Genomic DNA, 25,744 nt, shown 5'->3' on the forward strand with positions numbered 1-25,744 from the left:
GTCAGTTTTCACAGTGGAGAATGGTAGACAGTGGGTTCCTCAAGGTGGGACCAGGGTTGTTCAACATATTCAGAAATGACATGGAAAAGGGGGTGAACAGTGAGGTGGAAAAGTTGGTAAATGATGCAAAATTACTCAAGAGAGTAAAGTCCAAAGCAGACTGCGAAGAGCTACAAAGGGAGCTCACAAAACTGCGTGACTGGGCAACAAGATGGCAGATGAAATTCACAGTTGATAAATGCAAAGTGATGGACATTGGAAACCATAATTCCAACTCTACATACAGAATGACGGGGTCTAAATTCGCTGTGACCACTCAAGAAAGAGATCTTGGTGTCATCTGGATAGTTCTTTAACAACATCCGCTCAGTGTGCAGCGGCAGTCAAAAAAAAGAAAATAAACGAACACACTGTTAAGGAGCCGTTAGGAAAGGGACAGATAATAAGACAGTAAATATCATAATGCCTCTATATAAATCATGCACACCCACACCGTGAATACTAACTAGAGTTCTGGTTGCCCCACCTCAAAAAAGAGATATTAGAATTGGCAAAGTGCAGAGGAGGGCAGCAAAAATGACGAGGGGTTGAGACCAGCTTCTGTATGAGGAAAGATTAAAAAGACTGGCACTCTTCAGTTTTGAAAAGAGACAACTATGGAAGGATATGAAAGAAGTCTATAAAATCATGACGGGTATGGGGAAAGTGAAAGTGGGAAGTGTTATTTACCCCTTTACATAACACAAGAGCCAGGGGTCACACAACCAAATTAACAGGCAGCTTGTTTAAAGCAAACATAAGGAAATATTTCTTCACCCAACGCACTGTCAACCTGTGGAACTCCTTGCCAGGGGATGTTGTGAAGAACAATAGGTCCATCAGTGGCTGTTAGCCAAGATGGTCAGGGACTCAACCCCATGCTCTGGGTGTCCCTAAACCTCTGACTGCCAGAAGCTGGGACTGGATGACAGGGGATGGATCACTCAGTAATTGCCCTCTTCTGCTGATTCCCCCTGAAGCAGCTGGCACCAGCCACTGTCAGAAGACAGGACACCGGGCTAGATGGACCATTGGTCTGACCCAGTCTGGCCGTTCTTATGTTCTTATGAAAACATCCCATTTTGATTTAAACAAGGTCAGTGACGGAGAATCCACTACAGCCCTGCGTAACGTGTTCTAACGGTTAATGACTTCAACTTCCCGCCACTGGATCATGTTAGTCCTGTCTCCGCTAGACTGAAGAGCCTGAATATGATTCAATACTTGTTCCCCGTGTGTACTGATAGACCCTGTACCTGCAGCGCTGGGACAGCTGCTCTCTGGAAAACCCTGTAGCCAGGGTTGGCTGCGGACAGCTGGCCTCTGTCCAGCCCTGATGGCTTGGGGGGGCCTGGGCCCAGCGCGAAGGGAAGGGAGGTGGCAGGGCAGCCGGTGGGAGCGGGGGTGGGGAGGGCACAAGGGCTCGTAACCACAACAAATGCTGGAGGGAAATGAAGCCGGCATGGGGAGGGGTTGGGGTGGGCAGGCTGGAGGGCTCAGCTGTGAGGCTGCTGAGAGACAGGGCAAGGGAGGGCAGGAGGCAGTGGCAGCCACGGGGGTGCCAGGGGGCAGGGCAGGGGTGTCAGCAGCAGGCGATGCACCAGGCAGGCTATGGGGAGGGAGGGGAGATGGGAGTTTGGCGGGGGGGGGGCAGGGATAGGGGGAGGGGGCAGGAGAGATTGGGGAGGGGCAGGTGGCTATGGGGGCAGGGATAGGGAAAGGAGGGGGGATGGGAGCGACTGGGAAGGCCAGGGGGCTATGGGGGCAAGGGATGGAGCAGGGGAGATGGAATGGATTGGGGGGGGGGGCAGAACGGGGGACTATGAGGGAGCAGAGATGGAGGTAGGAGGGAGGGGAGTGGAGGGGGAGAGCTGGGGATGGGAAGGATTGGTGAGGAGCAGGGGCTCTGGGAGGGGGGAGGGGTGAAGGGTGGGGGCAATGGGGTCAGGGATGAGGGAGGATAGGGGAAGGGGAGGGGGGCTATGGGCATGGGGAAAGAGAGGGGTTAGGGGGCTATGGGGGGCAGGGATGGGGATGGGGGAGGGAGGGGTTAGGGGCCTATTGGGGCAGGGTTAGGGTTAGGGGGAAGGGATAGGGAGGGTGTAGGGGGCTGTGGGGGCAGAGATGGGGGTTTGGGGGAGGGGGCTATGGGGGACGGTGTAGTAGTAGGATTTTATGTTTGTATTTGGTATAATTTCTAATAAAAAATAAAGAATAATAAAATAATAACGTAGCATGTATTAAATGTACTGGCATACGATTTGATCCTACCCTGCCAGCCACCCTTTCTGAATGGCAGAGAGGAGTGGCTGAACGGGCCATTTGGTAAAGATGCATCAGCCAGAATCTGTGTCTGTGGTGATTTCAAAGGCAGTGACAGACCGTCGAGGGCCACCGCTGTGCTGGAGGTTTAGCATTTTAAAATCAGTAAAAAGAAGCCGGGCGTGGTTTTCTTTTGCCCTTGCAATTTAATGTTCCCATTCCAAATGTTCTGTGTAAATTAATTTTGTTTTGTGTGTAAATGAGGCGTGTGTGTGTGTTAAAAAAATAAGTGTAAAGGCCATCGCTGAGCCAAAGGCACAAAAAAACCCAACCTGGCAAGGGCGCCAGGAGTCTGCGACACGCCCCTGTTAAAATGTCAAAAAAAGGGCAAAGTAACAATGCGAAAAATAAAACAGGCACCTAGCAATGGGAACAAAGTAGCTGTAATAAAAAATAAAAAAACAAAACAATTTCAGAAAACAAAGCCCTCGTCAAACAACAACTAATCACAGCATGGCAGTGCAAACCTCAGTGGTCCCAATGAAGACAAATCATGAGAGAACCAGGGGGCCCGGCCACGAACCTTTGGGTTCGTCCTGCCACGACTTCCCCGGAGCCTCGTGTCGCGACCGGCGGAACCCGGCTCCTCCCTACCCGTGATCAACCCCACCGCGCTGGCTGCTAGGTTGATCCAGACTCTAAACTGGTAACTATAACATCGACTGGCGGGACAGTGTGTGTGTGTGTGTAATGTAATTAAATGCCTATGCTAATGGTTGTATCTTCAATAAACACGGCGCTTTGCCTTTTCCCCTAAAAAAAATCCCGTGTGCTTCTTATAAGCATAACAAAGGGAGAGGGATTGGGGGCTATGGGGAAAGGGGGAGAGGTTAGGGGGCTCTGGGGACAGGGAGGGGATGGGGAGGGGTTGGGGGCTTTAGGGGGCAGGGATGGGGGAAGAGGAAGGGGCTATGAGGGCAGGGATGGGGGCAAGGGGAGGAGGCTCTGGGGGCAGGGATGGGGAAAGGGAGGGTTAAGGGGCTCTGGGGGCAGGGATGAAGGAAGGGGGAGGGTTTGGGAGCTCTGGGGGCTAGGATGGGGGATAGGGGGAGGTGCTATGAGGGCAGGGATGGAGGACGGGCTCTGGGGACAGAGATGGGGAAGGGGGAGGGGCTAGGGGGCTCTATGAGGGCAGGGTTGGGGGCAGGAGGAGGAGGCTCTGGGGGCAGGGATGAGGAAGGGGAGGGTTAGGGGGCTCTGGGGGCAGGGATGAAGGAAGGGGGAGGGTTTGGGGGGTTGGGGGCTGGGATGAGAGATGGGGAAGGGGGAGGGGCTAGGAGGGTCTGGGGGCAGGGATGGGGTATAGGGGGAGGGGCTAGGAGGGCAGGGATGGGGTACAGGCTCTGGGGACAGAGATGGGGAAGGGGGAGGGTTAGGGGGCTCTGGGGGCAGGGATGAAGGAAGGGGGAGGGGTTTGGGGCTGGGATGGGCGATGGGTGAGGGGCTATGAGGGCAGGGATGGGGGACAGGCTCTGGGGACAGAGATGGGGAAGGGGGAGGGTTAGGGGGCTCTGGGGGCAGGGATGAAGGAAGGGGGAGGGGTTGGGGGGTTAGGGGCTGGGATGGGCGATGGGTGAGGGGCTATGAGGGCAGGGATGGGGGACAGGCTCTGGGGACAGAGATGGGGAAGGGGGAGGGTTAGGGGGCTCTGGGGGCAGGGATGAAGGAAGGGGGAGGGGTTGGGGGGTTAGGGGCTGGGATGGGCGATGGGGGAGGGGCTATGAGGGCAGGGATGGGGGACAGGCTCTGGGGACAGAGATGGGGAAGGGGGAGGGTTAGGGGGCTCTGGGGGCAGGGATGAAGGAAGGGGGAGGGGTTGGGGGGTTAGGGGCTGGGATGGGCGATGGGGGAGGGGCTATGAGGGCAGGGATGGGGGACAGGCTCTGGGGACAGAGATGGGGAAGGGGGAGGGTTAGGGGGCTCTGGGGGCAGGGATGAAGGAAGGGGGAGGGGTTGGGGGGTTAGGGGCTGGGATGGGCGATGGGGGAGGGGCTATGAGGGCAGGGATGGGGGACAGGCTCTGGGGACAGAGATGGGGAAGGGGGAGGGTTAGGGGGCTCTGGGGGCAGGGATGAAGGAAGGGGGAGGGGTTGGGGGGTTAGGGGCTGGGATGGGCGATGGGGGAGGGGCTATGAGGGCAGGGATGGGGGACAGGCTCTGGGGACAGAGATGGGGAAGGGGAGGGTTAGGGGGCTCTGGGGGCAGGGATGAAGGAAGGGGGAGGGGTTTGGGGCTGGGATGGGCGATGGGTGAGGGGCTATGAGGGCAGGGATGGGGGACAGGCTCTGGGGACAGAGATGGGGAAGGGGGAGGGTTAGGGGGCTCTGGGGGCAGGGATGAAGGAAGGGGGAGGGGTTGGGGGGTTAGGGGCTGGGATGGGCGATGGAGGAGGGGCTATGAGGGCAGGGATGGGGGACAGGCTCTGGGGACAGAGATGGGGAAGGGGGAGGGTTAGGGGGCTCTGGGGGCAGGGATGAAGGAAGGGGGAGGGGTTGGGGGGTTAGGGGCTGGGATGGGCGATGGGGGAGGGGCTATGAGGGCAGGGATGGGGGACAGGCTCTGGGGACAGAGATGGGGAAGGGGGAGGGGCTAGGGGGCTCTGGGGGCAGGGATGGGGAAGGGGCAGCGGCTAGGGGGCTATGAGGGCAGGGATGGAGGCCGGGGAGGAGGCGCTGGGGCTCTTCAGAGGTTAAGAGGCGGCTCCTTGTCTAGGCACCGACTCCGGGGCTGGAGCTACAGCTGCCAAATTTCCAATGGGCCGGGGGGTGCTCACTGCTCCACCCCTGGCTCTGCCACAGGCTCTGCCCCCACTGCACCCCTTCCCGCCCCCTCCCCTGAGCCAGCCGTGCCCTCGCTCCTCCCCCTGCACCCCAGAGCCTGCTGCACGCCCCGAACCAGCTGATTGGGAGGTGCAGGGAGGGAGGGGGAGGCACTGATCGGTGCGTGGGAGGCGCTGGGAGTGGGGCGGGGGAGCTGACGGGGGGCTGCTGACATGTTACTGGGGCTTTTTGGCAATGCACACGGGTAAATTCTGTCTCCTTCTCCGGCTCAGGTTGGCCACCCCTGCTCTGGGGGCACGGATTGGGGAAGGGGGCGGGGTTGGGGTCTCTGGGGGGAAGGGGATGGGCGAAGATGGAGGGGACTTTGAGGGCAATGAGGGGCAGGGCTCAGCCCTTGTCTACGCACAAGTGTATCCGGCTTCAGCTCCCCCAGGCAGATGGGTGCTGTTGCCAGCGCGAGCGCAGGGATCTGGGATCCAGGCGCTGGCCCGGGGGAGCTGTCTGTCCCCTTCCCCACGTGGGAGAACCGCTCCATGTGCTTCCCCCCAGGTACCCCCATGTCCCTGCACCCACCGGCTGCACACACTAGGCATGCAGCACACGCTGGACACCCACCAGACACTATATAACACACACATTGCACACGCTGTAAATGCAACACACAGCATGCACTATATACAGTAACTCACACGATACACACATGCTGTGTGCAGTCCACACACAATACACACGTGCAATGTGCAAAACAATATACGCGCACACACAATACACATGTGGTGTGTGCAGTGCAGATACACACAATGCAAATGCTGTGTGCAAGGTGCACACACAATCCACACTGCATACGACCCAAGGCACCATACAGAACACAGTCTATACAAAACACATTGCACACACTATATAAACAACACAAGACCCACTGTTCACAGCACACACAATACACAGTAACTCACAAGGTACACAATTCACATTACACAATACACACATGCTGGGGCTACACACATGGGGCTACACACAGTACACACATCAATTGTTCTTGGTAAGCACACAAACCACAAAACACACACTGACCACAATACCCACAAACAACGTGCTAGGTAGAAACAAACACAGAGCGGTAAAGAGAGTTAGTGTGTGTTACTCCTGCGGGAAATCTGCGCCACTGCACAATGCAGAATTTTGCAGAAATTAACATTGTGTGCGCAGAATTTCCTTCCCCCCACAGAAATGGGCTGCAATGCTGCTAGCCACCAATAGGGGTCACTGGACCCAGCAGAACCCAGCTCGCACATAGATGACACTGCCAGCAGGGGTGGGGGGAGAGTGCGGGGGCAGGCGAGCGAGCTAGAGGGTTCCTGGCAGCTGCAGTTCCCAGCATGCCCTGAGGGAAGGAGAGGGTGGGGCGGCAGGCAGGAAACTCTGTGCAAACCTGGGATCGAGCATACGCTGTTTCTCCCTCTGAATCCCTGGGCTCAGGGGGTAGGGGGATGGGACGACATGAATGTCTGGGCAAGGGGGGGCCCCGCAGCTGGGCTCGGGCGTGGGGGGAATGGGGTGCGGGTATCTGGGCTGGGGTTGCCCCATGGCTGGGCTCTGGGAGGAAGGGGGTTAGGGTGCATTGGCTGGGAGCAGCCCCACAGGTGGGCTCTAGGGGGAGGGCCTGTGGGTGTCTGGCCCCCCAGCTGGTCTCTGGGGAGGGGAAGGGGGCAGAGAAACAGGAATTGGTTGGTCATAAGGGTTTCTTTAACTCTCTTCTCCTGGGTGAATTTTTGTGTGTCTGTGTTATTACAGACATACTTGCTGACAGGTATTTTGAAATAAATTACCAAAAGAATTGAAACTGGCTTGATTATGTAATGTTATTTTGACAAATAACATTTTCAGAATTTTAAGATACCGTGTGCAGAATTGTTAATTTTTTGGAGCAGAATTTTTTTATTTTGGGGGGGCAGAATGCTCCCAGTGGTAAGTGTGTGTATTTGTGGCATATTTTTGTGTCTGTGTAAACTGTGTGTACATTGTGTATATTTCGAAGGCCTGTGAAGAGTAGGCATGTGTGTGTCCCCACACCCTACACAAATGTGCACACACAGGGACGTGCATACAAGGAGCGAGCAACTATATTTGTGTATGTGACACACACACCCTATAATCTCTCCGTTCTGTCCACACTCTGCTATAAACAGCAACACGCACAAAGCACTAGCATGGGACTATGGACATTATTTCATAGGTACCTTAAAGGGCCATTATTTGGTGCCATCAAGATCCAGTTCGGGGGCCCCTTTACCAGCAAGGGCCAGGCTTGTAAATTTACAGCAGCTAAAGAATTGTCTCAAGTTGCTTTTACAGGTCAAATGGAGCAACTACATGAAAACAGAAACAAGTTTCACTCAGAGAGAGAATGCCCCACCAGACTAGCTTAGAACGCACCCTTCTGACCATCCGTAGGGCTTGGTCACTTATCATGTGGATCTGAAAAGCCAGTCCCCTTTATCTTGAGCAATCAGTTTGCATTTATTGTGTGTTGCTTTCTATCTAAAAGCTAGGTATGCTTCTTCATTATTGTTGTTACCAAAGGGAAAGACAGTGCAAAATTAATCCTGAATTTCTTTCCAGCAATTTGCACATTTCTTTCTTCCTTTCTATGTCTTCTTCCCCCTAATGATCTGATCTTGTTGCCCACCAGAATCAAACTTTCAAATCATCCGAGAGACACAAGCTATTCCCAGGTCTTGTTTTCTGTGTATGCTTTTTGATGCCAAATGTATTTCCTTCGCAATTAAAATATCTAGAAAAAGAGAGAACTTCTGAATTTCTCTCTGCTTTCAGCCTGCTTCTCGGATGGCAGATTTTGTTTAGTTTCTATTTTAGTTTCCTCTCCAAAAAAAGAAAGTGTCATTCTACACAACCTGTGAGTTTCAAAAAATGACACGACAGAGATTTTAAAAAGACCCGATAGTTTACTTTTAAATGCAATTTGCAATGCAAGAGCCTTACCAACATGAAACCATTTGAAAGGGCTCCGTCATGTCGGTTTGTTATTAAGTCAACATACACATTAATAGCAGGGTAGGGCTGTAAATAGAGTGAAATCCTGGCCCCACTAAAGTCAATGGCAAAACGCCAATAACTTCAAGCCAGCAAAGATTTCCCTAAAATATAAAAACTGTGTGTTTGGGGCTGGGATCAATCCTGCTTTATTGAAATCAATTGGAGCAGTCATCAGGAGCTTAGTGTTTGATTCTGACCTTACTGCAGCTAATAAAGCCCGGGAATTGAAATGAACCCTTAAAAATAACGGGTGATTTCCGTATTTTTCAATGCCATAACGTCCTGTTTGTTTGTAAAGCGCCTTCTAATATGTGCAGAGCTGGGTAGTAGAGAGAACCTCTTTTATGATTATTATTTAAAAGCCTCCTTCACATATTTCGAAAAATCTCACATGGAAAGTCAGATCTCGAATGAAGGTCAAATGGTCAAAAACCAGCAGTTATCTATATCGAAAGGCACATGGGCCTCACTTTGCAGGGGCAGGGGGAAGGAACACTTTGATTTGATTTCCTTTTGAAAAATATTCATCCCAGAAACGCTCTGCCACTGACCCCTCCGATCATCGGACAATTAAATCCAATCACACAGCGATTTCTGATGCCGAAGTTCTATTTCACAGCCATGTCTCAAATCCATACGAGATCTGAGTCAAATTACGGACAATTAATTATTCATTCTGTTTTAAGCAGAGTGGATTGTTGAACCAATATCTCCCATGTGACCTAGCCAGAAAAGTCTGCTGGAAGGGGGAATATATTTTATATTTGACATGGATCAGAAGGGTAAAGCCAGCTCTGTTTTTTCTGATCGCGACTCTGTTCCTTGGGTTGGGTTGAGATTTCGCCTTAGGCCGACTGTGCTGATTTATGCAGATTGCACCTTATCCCCAGATGGTGTAAATCCGGAGGAACTCCACTGGACTCAGTGGGGCCGATTCACCTCTCAGTGCAAATCAGGTGTAACCCTATTGCACTGAGCAAGCTCGGGATCTACCCCAGCAGTCACCAGTCGGGCCAGGGCTAGCGATGTGAGAATCAGGCCCATTCTGCTGGTGAGGCTGGTTCAGGGGACAAGAGATGGGGGGGCAGGGCTAGTCTAATCTGCCGGGTGCGATTGGCTCAGCGGCAAGCCAGCAAGCCTCCGGTTGGCTGGGCGGAGAGGGAGCCCGGGGTTATAATGACCAAGCGTCAAGGGAAAGTCTCCGGCTGAACGCTGGGCTGGCTGGATGGGCCCCTTGGCCACGGGGTGCTGCCGGGGACCCAGGAGGCCATCCCGCGGTGATGGAAGGGTTAACCGGAGCCAGCTTCACCCTGAAGTCTTCCTTCAGCATCACAAGCCTCCTCCAAGACGTGGCGCTGAGTGACAGGCTGGGGCAGCCTCCCGGAGGGGCCGCCGAGACGGATCCTGCCATGGCCAGCAGCCATGGGGGGGCCGGGGAAGACGGGAGTGCGGCAGCAGCAGCAGGAGGAGGCGGTGAGCCGGAGAAGGGAACGAGGGAGGTGCCGGGGAAGCGGCACGAGAAGCCCCCCTTCAGCTACAACGCCCTGATCATGATGGCCATCCGGCAGAGCCCCGGCCGGCGGCTGACGCTCAACGGCATCTATGAGTTCATCCTGCGCAACTTCCCCTACTACCGGGAGAACCGGCAGGGCTGGCAGAACTCCATCCGACACAACCTGAGCCTCAACAAGTGCTTCGTCAAGGTGCCGCGGCACTACGATGACCCGGGCAAGGGCAGCTACTGGACGCTCCACCCGTCCAGCGAGGACGTCTTCATCGGCGGCGCCACGGGCAAGCTGCGGAGGCGGGCGCCCGCCGGGCGGGCCAAGGTGGCCTTTCGCCAAGGGGCCGGGGTGGCCTTCGCCAGCTCGTTCTACTGGCCCCTGCCTCCCTTCCTGGCCCTGCCCCAGCAGCCCGTCCCGCCCGCCGGCTACGGCTCCTACCCCGGCTCCTACTCCTCGGCCTTCTGCCCCGGGGCAGACGGGCTCTTTGGGGGAGGGGACGTCCCACACGGGGGGCATCGCCAGCAGGTCACCTCCGTCTCTTCCTTGTCCTGTGGCTTCTCGGCGCCCAGCACCCTCAACTCCTTCAATCTCCTGGCAGGACAGGCCAGCTACATCTTGGCCCAGAGACCACAGCCTGCCCCAGCCAGGGCCTCTCTGTTCCCAGGCTACTTGGCCTCTCTGAATCAGGGCTCCCCCTTTCACCCAGCTCTGCCCTGAATGCGCCCCCTGGTAGATCCAAGGCCTCGAAGGAGGCATTTGGCCCTGGTTTGCGTCTAAAGCACCCAACAGCGTTTGGCCACCAAAGGTCAGTTCTGGTGGATTCGTTTCTATCCCGCGTGGGGTCAATTTCCACCTGCGCTCCAGGGCACTTAGGAACCGTCTGGGACAACAGCGCAAAACAGGGCCAGATCTTCCGTTGGTGTGACGCCAGTGAGCTGATTTCCACCAGCGGGAGATCTGGCCCCTAGATCCTCCTACTGCTTGCTAATATTTTGAATTAGCAGAGCCACATCCGTGTAAATCACCAGTGACATCAACAGAGCAATGCTGATTTACACCAGCTGAGGGTCAGGGGTAAAATTGTCAAAAGCCCCAAAAGCATTTAGGAGCCATTGGAAAATTCTCCCCCCGTTCCTGATTTTCCCCCTGGTCTTGTTGCTAGGAATGTTTTCAATCAGCAGCAATCAGCTAAGTTTTGCATGTTCCTTCCTGACTCTTGTAGTGGTTCGGTTGCTTTCATTTCTATATTACGCTTTGAATTTTCCAAACAAAGCCAGACTGCCTCGGAGCCAGATTCCTGAGCCTGGTGCAAATCAGACTTCAGTGAAGTGATGCCAGTTTACCAGAGGTGGGCATCTGGCCTTGTATCATCTTGTCTGTTTCATATCTAAGGGCTGCAGAAATAATGACCGTGGTATTGTTTAAAGGGAATACAATTCTTCGCATTATTGGATTTTGTTTTAAGATGAAATCCTGAGGTTGTGGTGGGGGTTTTTTGCGGAGGGGAGTGGCGGGGGGGGATATGCATGCACTTTTCTGAGGACACTTTTGGTAAAAGTATTTATTTAAAAGTGTTCAGTATTAAAGAGAAAACCACAGAAAGCCCCAGTCTTGCAGACACTTAACGCACATGAGAATGTCTCTGTGTGTCCCATTGAACTCAGTGAAATCGAGTTACCGCTGCAGGATTCAAAAAGTCAATTTTGCTTCATTTCTCAAGGGGAGTTTGGACAGTTTAATACTTTCCGGATCACTCTCCTAAATTATTACTATTTATGAACAATCACATTATTTATTATTAATATTCTTTAATTATCACCTGAATTATTATTACATATTCATGATCAGCCTTATTCCTGTCTGGTGACATGGTTGTTTAAAGCGATCACATCTATGCAGACTATCTATCTAATAAAACTAGATTCTCATCTCGTTGGTGCTAGTGTGACTCCATCGCCCACACAGGGAGTCCTGATTTGTGAGTAACCAGGGAATCAGTCCCGCTGCTTTTACATATCCCTCCTCTTCTTCAGTGAAGGGATTAATCCGGCATTTAAAGCAGTGGGCGGTTTGCGGCTGAGAGCAGAATCAAGTCCGAGATGAGCATTCTTCTTTGGAGAAATGACCACGTTTCGGGGGGGATCTTAGTGACAAGGAGTCGGAAGCTTTGTGAAATTAACAAGGCAGGCTCGTTTTGAACCAGTTGGCTGTTGAGGGTTTTTGGGCTTATTTGTAATCGTTAAAGAATATAAAATTGATTCTTCAAACAAAGAAGGCGAAGCAATGGATCAAAATGGCATGAGAATCTAAATCGAACCAAATAGCTATGCATCCGATGAAGGGAGCTGTAGCTCACGAAAGTTTATGCTCAAATAAATCTGTTAGTCTCTCAGGTGCCACAAGTCCTCCTGTTCTTTTTGCAGATACAGACTAACACGGCTGCTACTCTGACACCTGTCAAATAGCTAATGCGATTCACTTTAAACAAAAAGATTTTTTTACTCAAACACATTTTTTCCCAACTTTCAGGAAATGTGTTTATTGTTTAAAACAAATAACAAAAGGGCCAGACTCCCAGCTAGTGTAAATCAGTGTAGGGCCACTGAAGGAACTGGGCCTATCTAAAACAGCTGCGAATCTGGGCCAGAGACTTTAAAAGGTTTTAACGATTTGTAAAAGAAACTAGATTGAGATTAATGGAAAGGACAAGCGACCTCTCCTGCTAAAATCTTACTTGTGTGAGTAAATTTGTTACCATGAAGAGGCTCATGGAGTTTAAGAGAGTTCCTCACATGCATAGTTTGTTTTCAGGATCGAGCCTTCTCTGCCTCTTGATTTTGCTGACGTTGAAAACCTAAACCAAAATGTTGTATTTTTTGTTTAAAAAGAGACTTTTTCCTCAACCAAAATACCGTCCCCGCGGAGCAAAAAAAGCATTTTGTTATTTTTTTCTGCAGTGCATCCAAAATCTGTGTGTCACAGAGGGAAAGAAATTGTACATATTTTGTAACGGTCGCTTAACGTTTTGCTCCAGACTTAGAAAAGTGCTTTGCAAAATAACAACATCAAAGCCCTTTCTTGTTAGAAGGGAGATTTGGAGGCAGAATCCAGACAGATCTGGAAAAGTTCAAATCCATTAAACTTCAGGGTTGTTTTTATTTTAAATATATAATGTAAAGCCCCGTTCCTTTAAGCATTGGAAGATCAGGGCTTGAGTCGTGCATTGTTTTTAAATGCTAAGGTTCTGTTCTTGAGAATGCACCGAAGAAAATCTGGAGAATAATTTCTCAGGGGAAGATCAGATTGTTGTTTCTTACCTGGGAGGTTCGAAAAATGTGTCATCTTAGTGTCCTACCAGCATAAGATCATAATATAGGGTCCAATCTTGCTTTCCCCATTGACTCCAGACTGCCATTGAGCTCTGTGAGAATAGTGTTGTATCTGTAGGGACAGATCCCCAGATGGTGCAAATCACCCTCCTCCCTCAGAGGCGATGAAGCGACAGCCATTCACACAACCTGGCCCATTTAAACTCTTGTTCAAGCGGCAGAACTGGGTGTATTGGGGGAGGTTTTTGTTTTTAAATTTAATAAATGTTGTTACCCCCCCATATTTGGGGCCGGTCCCTCTCCCACTGAAATCAATGACACGAATAAGGACTATGGGCCCAATCCTGTGCCACTGAGATCTGTGGGAGCTTTCCCATTGCTGTTAGCGGAGCAAGATCTATCCTGCAAAGCCATAACCAGCACAACGTGCGGCCCCTTAGGGCCCCAATCATAGAGCAAGCTCTGTGCAGGAGGGTCCCTGCCCCCGCGTGGAACCCCTTGGGCCCAGGGGTCCAGTCGCAGGACGGGGGCTCCAAACACTTTGCTCACAAGGTGAAATCTTTTAAAACTCATGATTCTCCTCCCTCTGCAATTGCAAGATGTGTTCATGACTTCCCCTTTCCAGGGGTCCCGCAGGGCAATCCAGGCGGTTTAAAGGGAAAACCATGAGCTTGGGAATCTGGTCAGTTTCAGACACAGAAAGGTCGGGAGTGCCAGACAGGATCAGAGCCAGGGCCCATCTAGCCCGATATCACCTCTCCCACAGCAGCTGCTTCAGAAGACGGCATAAGCACCCTGCAGCAGCAGACGTGGAATAATCTGCCTGGGATGAAGGTCTCCTCCTGATCTCTAATGGTTAGAGATTGGCTTAAAACCCTGAAGCAGGAGGTTTTATCTCCTTTCTTAGTGCTGACTGTTCTAACGCTGGGTCTCTCAGGGAAACGTCCAGTCTCTCTGTGAATCTTTCAAAACGTTTGGCTTCCGCAACTTCTAGTGACCGTGAGTTCCCCAGGCCAATCACACGGTATGTGCGCAAATCTTTCCTTTGCTCTGATTCGAATTTTCAACCTTTCAATTAAGTGGAATGTCCCCCTTCTTGTGTTGCTGTAAGACAGGGAGAACAGAAGCTCCAGATCTCCCTTTCCGAGACCTTTCATTATCTTAAAGGCTTATTATATCCCTTCTCACTTGTCTCCTTTCTAAGGTAACAATCACAATCCACTGAATGCATCCGATGAAGTGAGCTGTAGCTCACGTAAGCTTATGCTCAAATAAATTTGTTAGTCTCTAAGGTCTCACAAGTCCTCCTTTTCTTTTTGCGATCTTTTTTAACTGTCCTCATAGCAGAGGGGTTTTTTTTCCCCCAGCTGCTGATCATTCTCAGGCAATGACTTAAATGTCATTCCAGGTCCTATTTCTGCCCCTTGCCCATTTTTGCAGGTTTAAAATAACATTTTCCCGGTTTGGGTTTGGTTTTATGTTTTGTTGCTGTACAAGACGCAAATGGGTGACACTGACTAGCTATGCAAGGTACGGGCGTGAATTGACAAGACAGACAAGGCGTGAAGCAAACAAACTGGAAAACAGGATATTTCCCCCCCCCTTCTCTAATCAGTCAGAGATCTTGGCTCTCGTTTGTGACATTAGTAGCTAAACCTGCTCTGAAAAGGGAGGAAAAAAGCATGATTTTTTTAATACAGTGGTGGCATCCTTTTAAAACTATACATTTTTGCTCTCAGTGTTACAGGGCAAAAAAGAAGAAAGAAAGAAAAAAAAAGCCTTGTGGCTCCTGTATTCTTGGTGTTGAGTTTGACGTGGTGTTTTAAAATATATATTTTTAAGATTTCAACCACAGGCGTACGCACTTTCTGGAAATGTTTTGCAGTGTCCCCTGAATACTAAAGTCCCTTTTGTGAACGTTTACCGCAATAAAACCGGAGAAAACCTTTCCGCTTCGTTTTCTTCTTGCAATCAGAGCCACGGCCGCGGTCGATGGAAAACCATCGTACGGTGAAAATGTTTTTAAAAGAAATCTCTTTCTTGGGTCAGGTTCTAAACACACAGCAGCGTCCCCAGCTGGGGTAAATCAGCCATCACTCAGTTGGCGGCCGTGTGGGCCAGATCCCAAGCGGGTTTAAATAAACCCAGCTCAGTTGAAATCAATAGATCCCCAGTTGATGAAAACTGGTGTTGCTCCATTGGAGTGAATGGGATTGTGCTGATTTCCACCATCTCGGACTCTGGCCTTTTGGTTTTTATTTTTACAAATTTTGTCCCCAGCTATTATTTGCTGGGTTGCAATCTGGCCCCAGCGTGGGGGGACTGGCTGGCGCAGGGGGACGGGAATAGGACACAGGGCCTCTCCCCTTGGGTCAGGATCTAATTCTTAGCGCCCTCCACCCTATGTGGGAATAAACCCATCTTTAACCTGAATACAAACCAGAGCTCCTGATTTGGTTTAGGAGCGGTGATTTTTTATTGTTATTTATTATCCTTGATCCTTTCACAGTATCTGAGCAGTCCGGGACCAACCTGACAAATCATTTGTTAACAATGATCCCCTGGGGGGCTGCTCCCCATTTACCAAGATTAATTGCTCTTTGCAGCCTCTTTAAGAGTCTCTGATATCCGGTCCCACCAGGAGACGGGAACCTGAGCCGCAGGGTTGGCATGTGAGCTGTCTGCCAGAGCTGTGAATGGAATGACAGGCCGGGTGGGACCTGTCAAAGTGAGATCCTGAGCTTGTTAATAAATAATAATTTCTCACGTTTCACCAGCGCGTTTAACTCCAAAGCACTTGACACACCGTGCCTGTGGGAATCGCTGAGATGCAGCCACATCTGGGGTGGACACGACAGCTGTTCATACAGGGATCACTCACCCAGGGCTGAGATGCAGCTGCCTCTGTGACGGGATGTGTCAACTGTTTAGACAGGGATCACTCACCCGGTGCCGAGATGCAGCCACATCTGGGCACGGCATGGCAGTTTATGCAAGGATCCCTTACCCAGTGCTGAGATACAGCCATCTCTGGGGTGGGGCGTGGCAACTATTTATACAGGGATCGCTCACCCTACATTGAGAGGCAGCCACCTCTGGGGTGGGGCACAGCAGCTGTTCACCTTGCTGACCTCTTCTTGCCTTCAGCAAACAGGCCTGTTGCCAGGTGCATGTAACAAAGGGACTGGAGGGATTTTCACAACTGCTGTTATTTTATTATTAGCTATTAACCGTGTATACATAACCCATTATAAATGTGCAAGTGGGGCCAGGAGGGGGCACGGTTCCAGGGAGAAGAAAGCCAGGAATCTCGCCTACAGATTGTATTCCTCCCCCCACTCCCACCCCGGCTGCAAGTTGTAAAGAATCCATTCTGTTTATTCAGAGGGCAGGGACGAGCCCAAGAAGAGGAGGAGTACTGGGAAATGGGACAGAGACTGTATTAAGTACCCAAGACCTTTATTAACAGAGGGCTAATGTGGCCCAGTCGGGCCACGTGACGTTTCAGGCTGTGAAGGGGTTAAACTTAAATCTGTGCAAACCTGGCCCAGCAAAGACCCAAGCCCACTGCCCCCACCCATGTAGCTCAGACTCCAGCCACAGGGTGAGCCCCAACGTTTGCCCTAATTTTTTCGGTATGGCTTCCCCAAAAGGGCCATGGGTGCGAGACACTGAGATCAAGCCCACTGGCTGAGATGAGTTAGGGGAGGATCCAAGGCAGGGTTTCAGCCCCAGGCAAAATAACATTATGAGAACTGTACAATTTTGCTGTTGTGGGGTTTTTTTTTAAGCGGGGGGGGCTGTATCTCGGGAACCCTTTGCTCAAGTGACCTCAAATTTGGACCAATCGCCTTCCCCAGGGGCCCCCGTGACACACTGCAATTTTCTAGACAATCTGAGGCCACATGTGGATTTCAGAGCGAAAATCTGCCTCTCTCGCCGGGCGTCCCCTGGGCATGATGAGTTTGGTGGTCCCAGCCCAGTTCCAGCTGGCCATGTCAGAAAAAACAGCCACCAGCTCTAACTGGGGCTAACTGGTCCCCTCACTGGCAGTCAAGGCAGAGAGGCCATGGGCCATGGAGATTGGGCCCCTCCCTCCCCTAGGGGGGTGACAATGGGGCGTCCCCAGGGTTCTCAACTAAAAACAAAGGGGGACCCAGACTCAATCCATATCCCTGCTTCCTGATCCTGAACTCCTCCTCTTCCTCCCTCCATCTGGCCAGGGCTCGTGCCTAATCTTCAGCCATACTCTGGCAGCATGTGACCTCCAGAAGAAGAAAGGGGAGCATCCATGTACCAGCAACGCAGATACAGGTAAGCAACCGTTTTCATGTTCTCTCCACAGGTACTAAGGCGGAGAGTGGACCAGATGATACGTCTGAGGGAAGGGAGCAGAAGGAGACTCCGCCGATTGGAAGACATGAGATGCACTGTCCTAGGGATGGGGGTTCCACGACCACTGCTCCCAAGAGAAGGAGGTGGGTGGTGGTGGTTGGGGACTCTCTCCTCAGGGGGACTGAGTCATCTGTCTGCTGCCCCGACCGGGAAAACCGAGAAGTCTGCTGCTTGCCAGGAGCTAGGATTCACGATGTGACGGAGAGACTGCCGAGACTCATCAAGCTCTCAGATCACTACCCCTTCCTGCTTCTCCACGTGGGCACCAATGATACTGCCAAGAATGACCTTGAGCGGATCACTGCGGACTACGTGGCTCTGGGAAGAAGGATAAAGGAGTTTGAGGTGCAAGTGATGTTCTCGTCCATCTTCCCCGTGGAAGGAAAAGGCCTGGGTAGAAACCGTTGAATCGTGGAAGTCAACGAATGGCAACGCAGGTGGTGTCGGAGAGAAGGCTTTGGATTCTTTGACCATGGGATGGTGTTCCAAGAAGGAGGAGTACTAGGTAGAGACGGGCTCCACCTAATGAAGAGAGGGAAGAGTATCTTCACAAGCAGGCTGGCTAACCTAGTGAGGAGGGCTTTAAACTAGGTTCACTGGGGGAAGGAGACCAAAGCCCTGAGGTAAGTGGGGACGTGGGATACCGGGAGGAAGCACCAGCAGGAGAGCGCGAAAGGGGAGGGATCCTTCCTCATACTAAGAAAGCAGGACAAACAGCAAGTTATCTCAAGTGCCTATACACAAATGCAAGAAGCCTGGGAAACAAGCAGGGAGAACTGGAGGTCCTGGCACAGTCAAGGAATTATGATGTGATTGGAATAACAGAGACTTGGTGGGATAACTCACATGACTGGAGTACTGTCATGGATGGTTATAAACTGTTCAGGAAGGACAGGCAGGGCAGAAAAGGTGGGGGAGTTGCACTGTATGTAAGGGAGCAGTATGACTGCTCAGAGCTCCGGTACGAAACTGCAGAAAAACCTGAGTGTCTCTGGATTAAGTTTAGAAGTGTGAGCAACAAGGGTGATGTCATGGTGGGAGTCTGTTATAGACCACCAGACCAAGGGGATGAGGTGGACGAGGCTTTCTTCCGGCAACTCACAGAAGTTACTAGATCGCAGGCCCTGGTTCTCATGGGAAACTTCAATCACCCTGATATCTGCTGGGAGAGCAATACAGAGGTGCACAGACAATCCAGGAAGTTTTCGGAAAGTGTAGGGGACAATTTCCTGGTGCAAGTGCTGGAAGAACCAAGTAGGGGCAGAGCTCTTCTTGACCTACTGCTCACAAACCGGGAAGAATTAGTAGGGGAAGCAAAAGTGGATGGGAACCTGGGAGGCAGTGACCATGAAATGATCGAGTTCAGGATCCTGACACAGGGAAGAAAGGAGAGCAGCAGAATACGGACTCTGGACTTCTCACGTACGGAGGGACAGACAAACTCAGAGGGCAGCTGGCAGAGAGCTCTCCTCAGGCCTGAACCCTCTTGGGGCCCAATTCTCTGCTGATGCAAATCGCTGCCAATCCAGCGGCTGGGGCACAGTGCCGGAAATTGACAACACTGGAGGGGCTGGCCCCTCGCCGTGTGAGCAGCTGACTGAGAACAAGAAAAGAGACGTATGGAGCCCGACCCAGCCAGATACCGAGGGCGCAAGACCCTCGCAGGGTCGAGCACCGGATCAGGTGGCTCGTCACCAGCTTTGGGGTCACAAAAGGGGCATTTTCACAAAGGAGAAACTTGGAAAGAGAAGTCAGACATTAACAGTGAGTTTTACTAGGTTTGTTAATAGCTAATCTAATCTATCTCCATACACACCCATTTATCTATCTATCCATCTACCTATCCCCTTACACACCCCCATCTATCTAATCTAATAATCTATCTACCTATCTATCTATCTGGCTCTTGTCTGAGTCCAAAGTGGGCAGTGGCAGGATGGGAGAAGCGAGTGGGAAATCTAAGCACACTTGGCCCTGGTGCCTGCCCCACTCCCTGCACCCGCCCAGTGCCCAGGGCACCAATCCAAACCACCCTGTAGCCGCTTGGGGTGCACAGGGAGCTGGATGGCCAGGCGAGACGGGCAGGCAGCTGGCTGTAACCGGAGGCCGCTGTTGATTAAACATAGACCCGGGCAGCTGCCTGCAGAGTTGCCTGTTGACATTTAGGAGCTTAAATGTGTTCCATGAAGGTCCCAGATCTGCCAGGCCAGGGAGACCCCATGTCCTTGCCCCCCTACACACCAAAATGGGACAGGGGATCCCATAGGAGGAGAGAGAAAACATGAGGACAACCTCCCCAATCCCAGATCTATGGAGCTGGGCTGCTAGGGCCTGATCCTGTCCCCCATCCCCAGGCTATATGCCCACTGCAAGGCTATGGGGCTGGACTATCTGTCCACTGCAGGGCTATGGAGTTAGACCACTGGGGCCTGATCCTTCCCCTGATCCTGCATGGGATCCACATGGCTTAACCAGGTCCTGATCCTGCACAAGGTAGCCACATGGTTTGCATCAACATAGCCTGCTATTCAGCCTTCCCCTAGGCCAGCCCTGGCTTTGCCTTGCAGGTTAGCACTAGGTGCGACCCAGTCCCTTCAAATCGTCTCCCGTGGTACCCATCGCCTGACACTGGCTACTCAATTTCCCAGTTTAATTTATTTTCAAATCACTGGTTACATAAGAACATGAGAATGGCCATATTAGGTCAGACCAAAGGTCCCTCTAGTCCAGTATCCTGTCTTCCCTCAGGTTTCAGAGTAACAGCTGTGTTAGTCTGTATTCGCAAAAAGAAAAGGAGTACTTGTGGCACCGTAGAGACTAACCAATTTATTTGAGCATGAGTAGCTCACGAAAGCTCATGCTCAGATAAATTGGTTAGTCTCTAAGGTGCCACAAGTACTCCTTTTCTTTTTGTCTTCCCTCAGTGGCCGGTGCCAGATGCTTCAGAGTTAATGACCAGAGCAGGGCAATTACCAAGTGATCCATCCCCTGTCGTCCACTCCCAGCTTCTGGCAGTCAGAGTTTTAGGGACACCCAGAGCATAGGGTTGTGTCCCTGAGCATCCTGACTAATAGCCATCGATGGACCTGTCCTCCAGGAACTTACTGAGTTCTTTTTTGAACCCTGTTATACTTTTGGCCTTCACCGCATCCCCTGGCAAGGAGTTCCACAGGTTGACTGTGCGTTGTGTGAAGAAATACTTCCTTCTGTTTGGTTTCAACCTGCTGCCTATTAATTTCATTGGGTGACCCCCTAATTCTTGTGTTACGAAGAGTAAATAACCCTTCCCGAGTCACGTTCTCCACCCCAGGCATGACGGTACAGACCTCCGCGATGTGTCCCCCCCCCCCCCCCCGTTAGCCGTCTCCTTTCCAAGCTCAACAGGCCCCGTCTCATTAATCTCTCCTCATAGGGCAGCCGTTCCAGCCCCCTAACCCCTTGTGGTGCCCTTCTCTGCACCTTCGCCTGGGCTCCTCTCTCCTGGCGGGGACGGGGCCGCGCCGTGGCTCGACAGAGCGGCGTCGTGATACGTGCCGTCCAGGATCCACCCCGCTCCCCCCGGTTCCCCACGTTGGGCCGGGTGTCCGGCGGGGTGTCGGGGGGACCCCCAGGCTCTCCCTCAGGCGCGGTACCAGCTGGCTCAGACCCCGTCGCTTTGCAGGGGCAGCCGGGGTCCCGGGGCTGCCCCCTCACCCCCCCCTTGCTGGGGCCAGCCTGGGTCACTTTGTCCCAGCTGCAAACTCCGCCCCTTGGGTTGAGGCCCCGCCCCCTGGGGGATCTGGCCCCGCCCCGATTGAGTCTGGCCCCGCCCTCCCCTGCTTGCAGCCGGACGGAGCCCCAGGGTGGGCAGCGCCCCCTTCGCGCTCCGCGCTCTCTGGACCCTCCGGCCGCCTCGTAGCGGGAGGCGCGCGGCCGCTCGGAAGCCGGAAGTGCGGCCTCGGAGGCGCCGCTCCCCACCCCCCACGCCAGGCTGGGCAAGTGCGAACGCGCGCCGTCCCCCTTTCGCACCCGTGACCCGGAAGCGGAAAGTCCCGGCAGCGGCAGCGGCGCGAGATTCTCGGCGGCGCGTGTGGGAGAGCGGGAGCGGCGGCGTCATGTGAGGAGGCCAGAGGAGCGGGGGGAGTGGGGCAGAGGTGGGGGGCAGGGGAAGGGAGGGGGCAGAGGCTTGGGGGGAGTGGGGCAGAGGCTGGGGGCAGGGGAAGGGGGGGCAGAGGCTGGGGCAAGGGAAGGGAGGGAGCAGAGGCTGGGGGAATGGGGCAGAGGTTGGGGGCAGGGGAAGGGAGGGGGCAGAGGTTGGGGGCAGAGGTTGGGGCAGGGGAAGGGAGGGGGCAGAGGCTTGGGGGGAGTGGGGCAGAGGCTGGGGGCAGGGGAAGGGGGGAAAGGCTGGGGGGGAGTGGGGCAGAGGCTGGGGGCAGGGGAAGGGGGGAGAGGCTGGGGGGGAGTGGGGCAGAGGCTGGGGGTAGGGGAAGGGGGGAGAGGCTGGGGGGAAGTGGGGCAGGGGAAGGGGGGGCAGAGGCTGGGGGGAAGTGGGGCAGAGGCTGGGGGCAGGGGAAGGGGGGGCAGAGGCTGGGGAGAAGTGGGGCAGAGGCTGGGGCAAGGGAAGGGAGGGAGCAGAGGCTGGGGGAATGGGGCAGAGGCTGGGGGCAGGGGAAGGGAGGGGGCAGAGGCTGGGGGCAGGGGAAGGGAGGGGGCAGAGGCTTGGGGGGAGTGGGGCAGAGGCTGGGGGCAGGGGAAGCGAGGGGGCAGAGGCTGGGGAAAGGGAGGGGGCAGGGGCTGGGGGGAGTGGGGCAGGGGCTGGGGGCAGGGGAAGGGAGGGGGTAGATGGGGGGAATGGGGTAGAGGCTGGTGGGAAGGGGCAGCGGAAGTGAGGTGGCAGCTGCGGCGGGGGGGGTAAGAGGGGTAGAGATGAGGGGGCCTGGCTGGGGGGGGAGATGGAGGGAAACGGAGCAGACGCCATCCATTCCCCAGCACTCCCAGGACCCGAAGGGCGAGGGGATTGAGCGCCTGGGCCCCCTGAGCCCTAATCCTCCCACTTGTCTGATGGTAGTGATGGGGGAAGCCGCCTCCACCTTGTCCTGGGGATCAGGGTCGGGGAAGGTTCCCTGATCGCGTGTTCATCTCCCCTCCATAGGGGGGCATTGGCCCAGAGGTCTCCCTGCCCAGGCTCTGGGGTGGGATGGCAGATTCCCTGCCCTGCCCTCAGAAGAGATGTTGCTGGAGATCCTGGGAAGGGAGAGTTGGGGTAACAAAGGGGAGGTTTGATTAACATCACTCCTGACTGGAAGATGAGAAAGCGTGGGGAAGGGGGCTAGAGCCTCTCTCCCCCTCCCCCATTTAGGCAGAAACACATGCCACCCGCTCTCGCTGAGACAGTTGAGGGGTCCCGGCCGAAGGGCAGTGTGGCACTCGCAGGGCAGATCCCAGGGCGGCGGTAGAGCTGATCCAGTCTAGGAATCTCTGTTCTGCGGGAAGTATTGACACTTTGAAATGTTCCAATTCCCAGCTGCAGCAAAACTGAACTTCTGAAATTTCAGGTGGAGTGAAATCGAGGCATTTTACTAGGACTTTGTTTGGTTTGTATCATTTATAACACGGGTTTTGAAAGGAAAACTCCAAACGTTCCGGGCAGGTTGAAATAGAGTGCTGGGTCTGATGGAAACACTTTGGTACATTTTGCTCTAAATGAAATTTCATCTAAATTGACACATTCTGGCCGGGCAGCTTTACAGCATATAGAGCGAGCCTTAGCATACCTCTCCACTGTAGCTGGGAGGTGTGATTCCCACTTGTCTAGCCGTACACATGCTAGCTCAGCTCGAAATGCCTAGCTGCACCAAGAACAAGCCTGTCGGAGACCCTAGGCAGATACTGGGACAGCTAGCCCGATCCACCACAGACACACTAGCTCAAGCAGACCCTATCGCATGTACATCCAGGCGAGCTGGGAATCACACCACGACTGCTGTGTAGAAGTACCTAGAGGTGGGTTATGGGGAAGCGAGGCCTGAACCCCCTAGCTGGTAGTGCCATGTCGTCGTGGGCTGTCAGGGACAAGGCAGTCCGAGAGATGGGCCCTTCGCCCTGCCAGGACACCCCAGATGAGGCGGCAGGAGCAGAAGGGTGTGGCAGAGGCTCCATGAATGCCGTGTCTTCCCCTTCTGCGCCTGCAGGAGCCTCTTAAACAAGCCCAAGAGCGAGATGACCCCTGAGGAGCTGCAGAAGCGGGAGGAGGAGGAGTTCAACACGGGGCCCCTGTCCGTCCTCACCCAGTCAGTCAAGAACAACACCCAGGTGCTGATCAACTGTCGCAACAACAAGAAGCTGCTGGGACGTGTCAAGGCCTTTGACAGGTGCGGTTTCCTCCCCCCATACATTTAAAATACCTCTGGGGCCCTTCCTTCCCAGCCTGCCCCCAGGGGGCTGCGGTTTATGTCTGTCCCGTTCCCCAGCAAGAGCAGAAGGGTCCCCCGCCCGTTGTGCAGTACAGAGCAGGTGGGATGCTGTCCAGAGGTCAGAGCAGGGGGGCTGGGAGCCGGCGTTGCTGGGTTCTATACCCTGCTGTGGGAGGGTGGCCTAGTGGTTAGTGGCATGGCGGGGGCACTGAGTGGCAGGACTGCTGGGATGTATTTCCAGGTCTAGGAGGGAGCATGGAGCGAGCTACAGTTTCTCCCCCACCACATCCTTGCTAGAACCTGACTGCTGCACTAAGTAGTTGATTCCAGCAGGAATGAGCTCAGCGCAACAGGCTTAGCAGAGGGGATGCCAGGTCAGGCTGCAGTGAGCAGCTTCCTCTCTGGCCATGGGGTCTAGGTTGTCAGTGGTTCCTCCCAGCTCCACTGCTGTGTCCCTGATCCCCCGCTCTCTCCCTCCAGGCACTGTAACATGGTGCTGGAGAACGTCAAGGAGATGTGGACGGAGGTGCCCAAGAGCGGCAAGGGCAAAAAGAAATCGAAGCCCGTCAACAAGGATCGCTACATCTCCAAGATGTTCCTGCGGGGGGACTCCGTCATTGTGGTGCTGAGGAACCCCCTCATTGCCGGCAAATAGAGAACTGTCCCAAGGTCCCAGCCTCGCCCTGGCATGACCCAGAGCCAGGCTGAGTGGGGAACCTGCCTCAAGCCCCTCTGGATGAAGCCTGCTGGCTGCATCACTTGTGAAAACCATCCTGTTCAGAAACAACTCTGCTGAGCTCTCCCCAGGTGCCACCTGTTATTAGTCCTCAGAGCGCCGAGGGCTGAGCACAGCTCCCCCCGCCCTCCCTGTTGCTACCTCCAGCTCCCACGTTCCCATTTGATTGGAAGGGGGTTTCTGGGAGCAGAACCAGTCAGGAGACCCCAGCTGCTGTAAGCCCGTCCCAGGCTGGTGTCCCCCCACGCCCCTCACCCACCTGCCCAAAGCTGAAGGGAGCCAGTGTCCCGGCGCCGCTGCTCTGGATTTACCCAGGATCTCTGTGCCCACTCACAGCCTTGCCGCTGGGTGCTGCAGACTCAGCTGGCCCTGGGGGAGGCTACATCGAGGTGAGAGGCTCTTAAGCTCTTAGGCCTCCCGACGGGCCTGCTCTGTGGCTTGCTTGCCAGGAGTGGGGAGCGCTGAGGTTTCCTAAGGGAGCTGGGTACAAAGAGAAGCACTGGGAATCTAACAGAAGGGGGGACCTCTCAGCAGAATTGTCTCTGAACAGCTCTTCAAAGGTGTCTTTTGAAGGGGAGCTGTCTGCTGTAGTTGTCTGATTTGGGTGGGGGCCGACTACCCTGGGAATTTCCGCACTGCATAGCTACCCTGCCGCAAACACCCCACAGAGAGGCACCAGGAGCGCGTGACTGCTGCCCCTCTTGAACCTCCGCTTCCCCAGACGCCAGCCAGACCAGCAGCAGTTGTACGTGAGTTCGGGTCCCGCTTTCCAGCTGAGCGAGGCGCCAGGGAAGACGAGTTCGCGAATGGGATTTGAAACACCGCTCAGCTCCTAGTGTAGACAGCTTCACGGTGGCGTCAGCCTTGGCTTAGCAGCACTAGCTGAGGTGCGAAGGGTCGTTCCTTACTACTCAGCTGTAAAGCGGGACAGGGACCAAGTAGCCTCTGGGCTGGGGATAAGTCATGCCTGGTACACTCCCACAGCTCGTCAGTACAGAAATCCCTGGTGTCGACAGCTCCCCTGGCCCTGATCCTCCAGCGGCATCCGAGCTAGTGGATCCTTGTGTCCCGGGTTCCTGGCATCCATGGGACAGTTTCAGGAGCGGGGTCTTGTATGTTGTAGCTCCAGCCTCCAGGGCAGCTCCTCTCCTTGCAGCATCAGGAACTTTTGTAATAAACCAGTTTGATTTCA

The 25,744-nt window shown here is 53.8% G+C and overlaps 1 protein-coding gene across 1 annotated transcript; it reads left to right on the forward strand.

Moving 5' to 3' along the window:
* Positions 1-21,248: 21,248 nt before the first annotated feature.
* SNRPD2 (small nuclear ribonucleoprotein D2 polypeptide) lies at positions 21,249-25,744 on the forward strand. Its single transcript, XM_077840575.1, has 3 exons — positions 21,249-21,520; positions 23,595-23,774; positions 24,297-25,744. Coding segments are annotated over exons 1-3 (357 nt in total). The 5' UTR covers positions 21,249-21,518; the 3' UTR covers positions 24,472-25,744.

Source organism: Eretmochelys imbricata, chromosome 23 (assembly GCF_965152235.1).
Source record: "Eretmochelys imbricata isolate rEreImb1 chromosome 23, rEreImb1.hap1, whole genome shotgun sequence".
In the NCBI taxonomy this organism is placed as follows: domain Eukaryota; kingdom Metazoa; phylum Chordata; order Testudines; family Cheloniidae; genus Eretmochelys; species Eretmochelys imbricata.